Below are 13,228 nucleotides of genomic sequence, written 5' to 3'. Positions count from 1 at the left end.
GGTAGAGTAAAGCCTGGCACAAGATGCCCACAACAGGCTGTGACGTCCCAGGGTCCTACTGCTAGCCTTACCTTACTAGGGTCTGAATATGTCACAGATGATAATCACCTGGGTGGGAACATAACCCAAAAAACATAACCTCTTCTGCTAGATGGAGACCAAGGAAGGCTCAGAGCTTCGCCCGGCCCTAGAGAATCATAAGGCATCAGTGGCAGAGACCATGATCACTGGGAACCTACCTGTGCCCGGAGACGGGATCGGTCATACGAAGAGAGAGACGCTCTATAGCCACGTCGTCTGGGATGTCCAGGAAGAAGACCCTGCCGGAAGAAGAGTGGAAGGGTAAAAATAAGAGCGAGGCCGGAGACGGGGAGCGAGGCCGGAGACGGGGAGCGAGGCCGGAGACGGGGAGCGAGGCCGGAGAAATATAATGCCAGAGAAGAGCGAGGCCGGAGACGGAGAGCGAGGCCGGAGACGGAGAGCGAGGCCGGAGACGGAGAGCGAGGCCGGAGACGGAGAGCGAGGCCGGAGACGGAGAGCGAGGCCGGAGACGGAGAGCGAGGCCGGAGACGGAGAGCGAGGCCGGAGACGGAGAGCGAGGCCGGAGACGGAGAGCGAGGCCGGAGACGGAGAGCGAGGCCGGAGACGGAGAGCGAGGCCGGAGACGGAGAGCGAGGCCGGAGACGGAGAGCGAGGCCGGAGACGGAGAGCGAGGCCGGAGACGGAGAGCGAGGCCGGAGACGGAGAGCGAGGCCGGAGACGGAGAGCGAGGCCGGAGACGGAGAGCGAGGCCGGAGACGGAGAGCGAGGCCGGAGACGGAGAGCGAGGCCAGAGAAAGGTGATGTTAGAAATTTCAGAATTCATATAGTATTTACACTTTTGACTGACAATCCAGAGTTTCTGATTATCCGGCATCTATCAGACTATAATATCCTGCGCCTCCCCCCAGCTCGTCAGGGGGGCCGCCCCTCTCCTCTGCCTATGGAGGATGATGGGTGGGATTGTCCAGGGCCAGTCTTCATCTACAGTCTGCTCTAACGCTCTGAGATGACACTTTAATGGCGCTGTCTATTTGTGCATTCATTCTCTCACCACTTTCAAGACCTCTTGCTTGCTGTCAGTGAATGGAAATATCACTGTTGACATTCAGGGGCTGAATGACTGCCCTAGTCCTGCTTACACAGCCTTCAGGTAATGTACCCCACTGCACGCAAATCCTCCCGCCATATACCTCTGCTCACAGAGAATTGCCTGCACTGATACACTGTAACAAACCCAGCAGTTGTGTTTGGGGTCATTTATTAAGACCGACTTACAGTGTCCCCTTTTTTTTTTTTTTGGGTCTGGTCTGAGCGGGAAAACGTTGCAGATTTGGCCGCCAATCCCCTTTGCGACTGAACCTGTGACAGATCTATATCTAATGATAAATGACCCCCAAATGTTTCCATTTGCTGACGGCAAGCAGAGATCTTGCAGAACTTTTCATTATGCAATGAATAAAGGGAGATTTTGTAAAAAAATGATAGTTTGAATGCTATTTCCCGCACCACCTGACATCTGCATCCCATTGAAACTGAAGGATCTCAGCGTCGTCACCTATTACCAGCGGAATTAGGATTTCCCGCCACCCCCCCCCCCCCAAAAAAAAATTCAAAATAATAAACACCCGACAATCATGTGTGTAAATGTAATTTAAAAAGAAAAAAATTCCCCCTGAATATTTTATGTGCGTTTGTCACAAAACAGAAATAATAACGACGATACTGAGCGATTAGAATTAATATTTATGCGGCCTGTAATGAAATATTCATGGGGACAGAGAGGGGGGGCATCGGGGGGGGGGGGGGGGGGATAGGACAGGATTTAATATACACCGGGCGCGCTTTACTGCCTGGCTTGATGTATAAAGATAGTTTGACAAGACGCGGCAGGAAGCTGTCACTCATCCTTTGAATTGGGGGGGGGGCGACCTGCTGCCGGTGACAGCGCACAGATTGAGTTTCCGACACAGATGTTAAAAAAAAAAAATAATCTAAAATTTTTTTCAAAAAATTTAAAAAAAATTCCCTCCCCTTTTCTACATTTTCTTTCCCCTCATTTCATAGCCCGGGGGCTGACAGTGCGAGCGCGCTCCTTCCATCTCCCCTTCCATCAGCTGAAATTAAGGAATTAATGAGCGCGATATCGACTTTACGGCGGGCCCTCGCAATGTTTACAAGTTATTAAATTATAATGCGGCCGGCTGTATAATTTATCAGCCAATTAAAGGAAGTGTTAGTTGATTTGATGGAATGAGGACCTACAAAATGCATTTAACTAATAGAGAACTGCGGGCCTCCCTGCCACGGGCTCCGAGCGTCTTGGATTACGCGGCTAATTGCTTGACTTTATGGCGCTGTCACCGATAGCCATGCATATTTCATCGCCCTCAAATACTTCAATTGTGTGTGCGTGTCGCTGCTGTAATATGTAGAAGATCGGCCAAACTTCGGTGTAGTTAAAGTGCTCGTCCCACAAGAGGGGCCGCGGGCTGCCGGGGCAGGAGAGCGCCAGGCGGCGGCGGTGGCGAGGGGAGGGGGCGATGCCACGTCCTCCTGCCTTCATTATACCGGAGGGGTAACACAAAGCCACCGTGTTAAATGTCACCAGGCAATTACATGATTAAAAGGTACCAGCATACGACAGTCTTTTGTCTTACATCTCGCTGACACTCACTGCGCCAGATGACTTCACAGGGGGGGGGGGGGTTAGCGATTTTAGAGAAAATAAATTATTAACCCCTTGGGAGGAGGTCAGGAGATTATTACAGCAAATGAGCTACAAATCATTATAATCAAATATAGAAAAGACACAATATGCATAAATATATACATCTGCTGGAATGTACTATGTATACAAAGGAATCTGTCAGAGTGGGGACTATAATACTGCCCCTGTATACAAGAATATAACTACTATAATACTGCCTCCTATGTACAAGAATATAACTACTATAATACTGCCCCTGTGTACAAGAATATAACTACTATAATACTGCTCCTATGTACAAGAATATAACTACTATAATACTGCTCCTATGTACAAGAATATAACTACTATAATACTGCTCCTATGTACAAGAATATAACTACTATAATACTGCTCCTATGTACAAGAATATAACTACTATAATACTGCTCCTATGTACAAGAATATAACTACTATAATACTGCTCCTATGTACAAGATATAACTACTATAATACTGCTCCTATGTACAAGAATATAACTACTATAATACTGCCTATGTACAAGAATATAACTACTATAATACTGCTCCTATGTACAAGAATATAACTACTATAATACTGCTCCTATGTACAAGAATATAACTACTATAATACTGCTCCTATGTACAAGAATATAACTACTATAATACTGCTCCTATGTACAAGAATATAACTACTATAATACTGCTCCTATGTACAAGAATATAACTACTATACTGCTCCTATGTACAAGAATATAACTACTATAATACTCCTCCTATGTACAAGAATATAACTACTATAATACTGCTCCTATGTACAAGAATATAACTACTATAATACTGCTCCTATGTACAAGAATATAACTACTATAATACTGCTCCTATGTACAAGAATATAACTACTATAATACTGCTCCTATGTACAAGAATATAACTACTATAATACTGCTCCTATGTACAAGAATATAACTACTATAATACTGCTCCTATGTACAAGAATATAACTACTATAATACTGCTCCTATGTACAAGAATATAACTACTATAATACTGCTCCTATGTACAAGAATATAACTACTATAATACTGCTCCTATGTACAAGAATATAACTACTATAATACTGCTCCTATGTACAAGAATATAACTACTATAATACTGCTCCTATGTACAAGAATATAACTACTATAATACTGCTCCTATGTACAAGAATATAACTACTATAATACTGCTCCTATGTACAAGAATATAACTACTAATACTGCTCCTATGTACAAGAATATAACTACTATAATACTGCTCCTATGTACAAGAATATAACTACTATAATACTGCCTCCTATGTACAAGAATATAACTACTATAATACTGCTCCTATGTACAAGAATATAACTACTATAATACTGCTCCTATGTACAAGAATATAACTACTATAATACTGCTCCTATGTACAAGAATAAACTACTATAATACTGCTCCTATGTACAAGAATATAACTACTATAATACTGCTCCTATGTACAAGAATATAACTACTATAATACTGCTCCTATGTACAAGAATATAACTACTATAATACCTCCTATGTACAAGAATATAACTACTATAATACTGCTCCTATGTACAAGAATATATATATATACTGCTCCTATGTACAAGAATATAACTACTATAATACTGCTCCTATGTACAAGAATATATACTACTATAATACTGCTCCTATGTACAAGAATATAACTACTATAATACTGCTCCTATGTACAAGAATATAACTACTATAATACTGCTCCTATGTACAAGAATATAACTACTATAATACTGCTCCTATGTACAAGAATATAACTACTATAATACTGCTCCTATGTACAAGAATATAACTACTATAATACTGCTCCTATGTACAAGAATATAACTACTATAATACTGCTCCTATGTACAAGATAAATACTATAATACTGCTCCTATGTACAAGAATATAACTACTATAATACTGCTCCTATGTACAGAATATAACTACTATAATACTGCTCCTATGTACAAGAATATAACTACTATAATACTGCTCCTATGTACAAGAATATAACTACTATAATACTGCTCCTATGTACAAGAATATAACTACTATAATATGCTCCTATGTACAAGAATATAACTACTATAATACTGCTCCTATGTACAAGAATATAACTACTACTGCTCCTATGTACAAGAATATAACTACTATAATACTGCTCCTATGTACAAGAATATAACTACTATAATACTGCTCCTATGTACAAGAATATAACTACTATAATACTGCTCCTATGTACAAGAATATAACTACTATAATACTGCTCCTATGTACAAGAATATAACTACTATAATACTGCTCCTATGTACAAGAATATAACTACTATAATACTGCTCCTATGTACAAGAATATAACTACTATAATACTGCTCCTATGTACAAGAATATAACTACTATAATACTGCTCCTATGTACAAGAATATAACTACTATAATACTGCTCCTATGTACAAGAATATAACTACTATAATACTGCTCCTATGTACAAGAATATAACTACTATAATACTGCTCCTATGTACAAGAATATAACTACTATAATACTGCTCCTATGTACAAGAATATAACTACTATAATACTGCTCCTATGTACAAGAATATAACTACTATAATACTGCTCCTATGTACAAGAATATAACTACTATAATACTGCTCCTATGTACAAGAATATAACTACTATAATACTGCTCCTATGTACAAGAATATAACTACTATAATACTGCTATGTACAAGAATATAACTACTATAATACTGCTCCTATGTACAAGAATATAACTACTATAATACTGCTCCTATGTACAAGAATATAACTACTATAATACTGCTCCTATGTACAAGAATATAACTACTATAATACTGCTCCTATGTACAAGAATATAACTACTATAATACTGCTCCTATGTACAAGAATATAACTACTATAATACTGCTCCTATGTACAAGAATATAACTACTATAATACTGCTCCTATGTACAAGAATATAACTACTATAATACTGCTCCTATGTACAAGAATATAACTACTATAATACTGCTCCTATGTACAAGAATATAACTACTATAATACTGCTATGTACAAGAATATAACTACTATAATACTGCTCCTATGTACAAGAATATAACTACTATAATACTGCTCCTATGTACAAGAATATAACTACTATAATACTGCTCCTATGTACAAGAATATAACTACTATAATACTGCTCCTATGTACAAGAATATAACTACTATAATACTGCTCCTATGTACAAGAATATAACTACTATAATACTGCTCCTATGTACAAGAATATAACTACTATAATACTGCTCCTATGTACAAGAATATAACTACTATAATACTGCTATGTACAAGAATATAACTACTAATACTGCTCCTATGTACAAGAATATAACTACATAATACTGCTCCTATGTACAAGAATATAACTACTATAATACTGCTCCTATGTACAAGAATATAACTACTATAATACTGCTCCTATGTACAAGAATATAACTACTATAATACTGCTCCTATGTACAAGAATATAACTACTATAATACTGCTCCTATGTACAAGAATATAACTACTATAATACTGCTCCTATGTACAAGAATATAACTACTATAATACTGCTCCTATGTACAAGAATATAACTACTATAATACTGCTCCTATGTACAAGAATATAACTACTATAATACTGCTCCTATGTACAAGAATATAACTACTATAATACTGCTCCTATGTACAAGAATATAACTACTATAATACTGCTCCTATGTACAAGAATATAACTACTATAATACTGCTCCTATGTACAAGAATATAACTACTATAATACTGCTCCTATGTACAAGAATATAACTACTATAATACTGCTCCTATGTACAAGAATATAACTACTATAATACTGCTCCTATGTACAAGAATATAACTATAATACTGCTCCTATGTACAAGAATATAACTACTAATACTGCTCCTATGTACAAGAATATAACTACTATAATACTGCCTATGTACAAGAATATAACTACTATAATACTGCTCCTATGTACAAGAATATAACTACTATAATACTGCTCCTATGTACAAGAATATAACTACTATAATACTGCTCCTATGTACAAGAATATAACTACTATAATACTGCTCCTATGTACAAGAATATAACTACTATAATACTGCTCCTATGTACAAGAATATAACTACTAATACTGCTCCTATGTACAAGAATATAACTACTATAATACTGCTCCTATGTACAAGAATATAACTACTATAATACTGCTCCTATGTACAAGAATATAACTACTATAATACTGCTCCTATGTACAAGAATATAACTACTATAATACTGCTCCTATGTACAAGAATATAACTACTATAATACTGCTCCTATGTACAAGAATATAACTACTATAATACTGCTCCTATGTACAAGAATATAACTACTATAATACTGCTCCTATGTACAAGAATATAACTACTATAATACTGCTCCTATGTACAAGAATATAACTACTATAATACTGCTCCTATGTACAAGAATATAACTACTATAATACTGCTCCTATGTACAAGAATATAACTATAATACTGCTCCTATGTACAAGAATATAACTACTATAATACTGCTCCTATGTACAAGAATATAACTACTATAATACTGCTCCTATGTACAAGAATATAACTACTATAATACTGCTCCTATGTACAAGAATATAACTACTATAATACTGCTCCTATGTACAAGAATATAACTACTATAATACTGCTCCTATGTACAAGAATATAACTACTATAATACTGCTCCTATGTACAAGAATATAACTACTATAATACTGCTCCTATGTACAAGAATATAACTACTATAATACTGCTCCTATGTACAAGAATATAACTACTATAATACTGCTCCTATGTACAAGAATATAACTACTATAATACTGCTCCTATGTACAAGAATATAACTACTATAATACTGCTCCTATGTACAAGAATATAACTACTATAATACTGCTCCTATGTACAAGAATATAACTACTATAATACTGCTCCTATGTACAAGAATATAACTACTATAATACTGCTCCTATGTACAAGAATATAACTACTATAATACTGCCTCCCTATGTACAAGAATATAACTACTATAATACTGCCTCCTATGTACACGGATATAATACTGTAATACTGCTCCTATGTACAAGAATATAACTACTATAATACTGCTCCCATGTACAAGAATATAACTACTATAATACTGCTCCCTATGTACAAGAATATAACTACTATAATACTGCCTCCTATGTACAAGAATATAACTACTATAATACTGCTCCTATGTACAAGAATATAACTACTATAATACTGCTCCTATGTACAAGAATATAACTACTATATATAGCTGCTCCTATGTACAGGATATAAACTACTATAATACTGCCTCCTATGTACAAGAATATAACTACTATCATACTGCCCCCCTACTGTCAAGCTATAACTACTATAATACTGCCTCCTACTGTACAAGAATATCTAACTGCTATAATACTGCCTCCTATGTACAAGAATATAATACTATAATACTGCTCCTATGTACAAGAATATAACTACTATAATACCGCCTGCTATGGTCCTGTGTCTATGCCCGCCCCTCTATAAATATGACAGCATATGGCAGTATAGGTTTTTCGGAGAGGTTTCGGGCCGGGGAAATGATCCTGGAAGACGAGACCTGTTTTCGCTACCATTAGACTGACGAGACGTAGCGTCCGTCCTGTGGGCCGTTCGCCCCGCGCCGCGGTAAGACTAGATCGGGGGAGCAGTTGTCCCTTTATAATTAATTACCGGCTACAATTAGCGCCGTTATCTCAGCTTTCATTCAGAGCAGATAGAGAGAAGGGGAGGGCGCAGTATAGAGAGGTCTGACAAGGTGGGTAACGAGATAGCAGTTAATTAATAAAGCTGTCAGGTGAGTGGTCTCGTCTCCCGTCATCGTTATCCTTTCCGTAATGAAATCTCGCTATCTGGAGCGGCGTCCGCCCTGGAGCTACCAAGTCAATTAACTTAATGCTATGCAAATGAGCCCCTTCCCCTCGTTATTAGCTCCGAGCCGGCGATCGTTAATGCTGTAATTGGCCCTTCAGCGGGGTAATTAGACATGACTTTTTCCATTAGACTTACAAGCCTAATTATTGTTGATGGGGGCGTCCCCCCAGTGCGCCAGGCGGTGAGGGGCAGCTGGCTACGGCAAATATAGACAAAACTGTGAGGTCACGCCGCGGGGGAATGATGTGCCGCTTGCTGGAAATTCTGCTATCCATGCAGGAGGCGGAGCCAGCGAGCAGACGCTGCATTCCTGTGGATCGGAATCCAATAGTCTGGAAGGAAAAATCCTTAAGATCGGGCTGCTGGAGTTCAACATGACGTATCTGGCAGCAGGTCATCCTCCTCACAGACCCCCCACCACCCAGCAGCACAGAGTATTTCAGAAGAGGGGCAGGCTGATCATCTGTAGCGGCCCTGACCCATGTAATGGTGAGCACAACATGACGTATCTGGCAGCAGGTCATCCTCCTCACACATGCATGCTCAGCCGAGTCAACCTGGCAGAGCTATAGGTAGCGGAGGGGGTGTGACCTCCCACCACCCAGCAGCACAGAGTATTTCAGGAGAGGGGCAGGCTGATCATCTGGAGCGGCCCTGACCCATGTGATGGTGAGCACAACATGACGTATCTGGCAGCAGGTCATCCTCCTCACACATGCATGCTCAGCCGAGTCAACCTGGCAGAGCTATAGGTAGCAGAGGGGGTGTGACCCCCCCCACCACCCAGCAGCACAGAGTATTTCAGGAGAGGGGCAGGCTGATCATCTGGAGCGGCCCTGACCCATGTGATGGTGAGGTCACGGTGCGCAAGAATTTAGAGTAGTTGGTCTTTAGAGTAGAGCGGTTTCAAAGCAGCACAGAGTGTTTCAGGAGTAACCAGTCCACTGTTGAGACATGTCACTATAACAGGTGCAAAATTATGCATGTTACACCCCCCCATTTTAATTCCTGCCACACCGCCAAACTAACCCTGGACTATTCTCTACACTGCCCGTGGTACTTGCCACAGTGCCCCTCTATTACCACTACTGTCTACCAGGAAGTCACATGTGAGCGGCCAATCGGCAGCCACCCTGCTCTATAACAGATGACTCTATAATCGTACAGCGGGCGGTCAGGGGCCCAGATACCTGCGAGTGCCCTGCTCTATAACAGATATCTTCATGGAGCAGAGCTGCAGTGTAAAGCATGGAGGGGAGACAGCAATAGCTTAAGAAAGAAGGTGACTCTCGGAGTATATCTGACTCTTATCAGACTATGCAGCTAAGATGTAGTCACCGACCATAGTTGCGTGCTAATGGAGCAGAGATGCAGTGTAAAACAAAAGAGAGTGACAGAACAAAAGGCTGATAAAAAGCTAATCTGATAGGGCAGAGCTTCAGTGTAAAGCATGGGGGGAGAGACAAAGCAATAGCATGAGGATTTTAGACTACATCTGACTCCCTATAGACAATAAAGCTAAGCTGTAGTCACTGATCATAGCTGAGCTGAGCAGAACAACAGAATGAGTCCTGATAAGGAGCCAATCTAAAGAGGCAATGTTGCAGTGTAAAGCATGGAGGATAGACAAAGCTAGAGTTTGAGGATTTCATACTATGTCTGATTAATAATATACTGACGTTATGCTAGAGTCACTGATCATAGCTGTGTCCTAATAGAGTAGCGCTGTAGTGTAAAGCATGGATGAGAGACAAAGCATCAGCTTGAGGATTTTGTACTTAACTCGATTCCAAATAGACAATGCAGCTAAGATGGAGTCACTGATCATGGCTCTGTAGTCATGGAGCTTAGCTGCAGTGTAAAGTATGGAGGAATGACAGCCTTAGTCTCTGATCATAGCTGTGCCCACAAAAAACACCCAACACTGAAGACGTGACTTCTGATAGGAGCAGAGGTCCGTGTATTCCGGTGTGTACAGTGAGAGGTGATGGATCCGTTTTTGCTGCCTGTAGAAGATCCAGCAGGACAGGCAGGGGCATGCTGGGACGTGTAGTGCATGCAGGTATGTGGCAGCAGGTCCGTGGATCGTTCCCCAGGGGTGGCTGTGAGTGACATCACGCGTGCTCGCTGTGATGGGTTTTCGACCCGTGTCCCTGTTGACTTAACCTCTATGGAGCGGCCTGCGCTCATCTACACGCCTCCAGTAATCACGGCGTCGGCTCTGCTGCATCTCCAGCTCCCCGGCTTCCTCCAGGGGCCGTCACGCGCGCTCGCCAGAAAACATTTATTCAACTTTGTCAATACCAATTTCCAGGGTAAATATGTCTTGTCGCTCTGCCGGAGCCGAGGACCGCGGTTATTAACAGGGATGCCGATCCGGATGCAGAAACCGCCAGACCCCGGGCTGATCAACCCCATCACAAACCCCAGGGACTCCCGCCCCTTTAAGAGAACTGCATTACCCTTTTTCTAATTGCAGTTCTCACTGCAGTTCTCACAGCCCACTGCTACGCACCAGAGAGACGCTGGCACAGCATGCTGGCACTTGTAGTACGTCCACGCTATCTCTGAGCCGTAAGATCCTGTAGGGTTGAGACACTGATGGGATTTGGACAGCGGTACACAGAGGCTGGTGTGTGGGGCCCCCTCCAATGAGATTGCTAGTGTCAATATACTGTAATACTGCCATATAGTGAACACATGCAATGTAATACCGCCGTATAGTGAACACGTATAATGTACTGCCATATAGTGAATATATACTGTAATACTGCCGTATAGTGAACACATATAATGTAATACCGCCGTACAGTGAACACATATAATGTAATACCGCCGTATAGCGAACACGTATATTGTACTGCCATATAGTGAATATATACTGTAATACTGCCGTATAGTGAACACATATAATGTAATACCGCCGTACAGTGAACACATATAATGTAATACCGCCGTATAGCGAACACGTATATTGTACTGCCATATAGTGAATATATACTGTAATACCGCCGTATAGTGAACACATATATTGTACTGCCATATAGTGAATATATACTGTAATACCGCCGTATAGCGAACACGTATATTGTACTGCCATATAGTGAATATATACTGTAATACCGCCGTATAGCGAACACGTATATTGTACTGCCATATAGTGAATATATACTGTAATACCGCCGTATAGCGAACACATATATTGTACTGCCATATAGTGAATATATACTGTAATACCGCCGTATAGTGAACATGTATAATGTACTGCCATATAGTGAATATATACTGTAATATTGCCGTATAGTGAACACATATCATGTAATACCGCTGTATAGTGAACACATATCATGTAATACCCCCATATAGTGAATATATACTGTAATCCCGCTGTATAGTGAACACATATAATGTAATACCGCCGCATAGTGAACACGTGTAATTGAGTACTGCCATATAGTGAACATATATTGTAATACCGCCATATGGTGAACACGTATAAAGTAATACTGCCATACAGTGAGCATATATACCGTAATACCGCCATATAGTGAAGACATAATGTAATACCGCCTTAGAGTGAAGACAATGTCGTCCATGGGCTCTTAAATGGTGGCGGCCCTGGGGGCATTGATCATCTGGTGCTGAACCTACCATCAGTTTTGGGGCCTGTAATAGCGGACACGTCCTCCTCCCCGGCGGTCCCCTGCCGACCTACCTCTTGTCCTAATCACGGCTGACTGGGCCTGCGCCGCGGCAGTAAAGAGGTCCAAACCTACCGTCTGCCTAATCACAGGGTCTGGTGCCCCTACATCCCGCGGTTCTGTGGCTTCCCGTCAGGATCTCAGCGGTTTTCGGCGTCCTCTAATGCGCTATTGATTTTCTCCATTAACCCTCTCCCTGCCTAGGAGCAGCTACCTGTGAAATCAATAGAGTTCGGGAGGTAGAGGTGGGGGTGGAGCGCCCCCTCTGGGGTCCTAAGCCTCGGCACACACCGGCCTCTACAAGTAATTGCTTCTGGTCTCCGGTGAGAACAACGGAAAACCGACTACCAGACTTTCATAAACTAAGTTTTAACCCTCGCGGGGGCGGCGGTGACCCCCTGCACCCTCCTCCCAATGTAATTCACCAGACCCTCTCAGGCGTGCCGGCTTCAAAGCCACGGCGGCTCACAGCCACGGATGGAAATGCCGCCAGGTCAGCGCTCGCCCTGAATACAGACGCCCCTGGACCCACGGCATTTTCTGCCAGGTTTTGGCTCCTTAGTTGTCAGGCCGGCGGCGGCGCGGCGGACGCCTTCCCCATCAGCGCAGTTTAATGGCCTGACCTTTACGGAGACCGCGCTGCAATCCCATTTCCCGAAATATCACTGAACGTGG

At 41.3% G+C, this 13,228-nt stretch overlaps 1 protein-coding gene across 1 annotated transcript in view; it reads right to left on the bottom strand.

The window, feature by feature from the left end:
• The window catches only part of AK8 (adenylate kinase 8), a 62,431-nt gene that overhangs the window by 549 nt on the left and 48,654 nt on the right, over positions 1-13,228 (bottom strand). The window contains exon 12 of the mRNA XM_044268390.1: positions 240-320. Within this exon, the coding sequence (XP_044124325.1) occupies positions 240-320 (81 nt within the window). The remainder of the gene's footprint in view (positions 1-239; positions 321-13,228) is intronic.

This window comes from Bufo gargarizans, chromosome 9 (assembly GCF_014858855.1).
Source record: "Bufo gargarizans isolate SCDJY-AF-19 chromosome 9, ASM1485885v1, whole genome shotgun sequence".
Classification (NCBI taxonomy): domain Eukaryota; kingdom Metazoa; phylum Chordata; class Amphibia; order Anura; family Bufonidae; genus Bufo; species Bufo gargarizans.
This window is presented reverse-complemented; position numbering and strand designations above follow the sequence as displayed.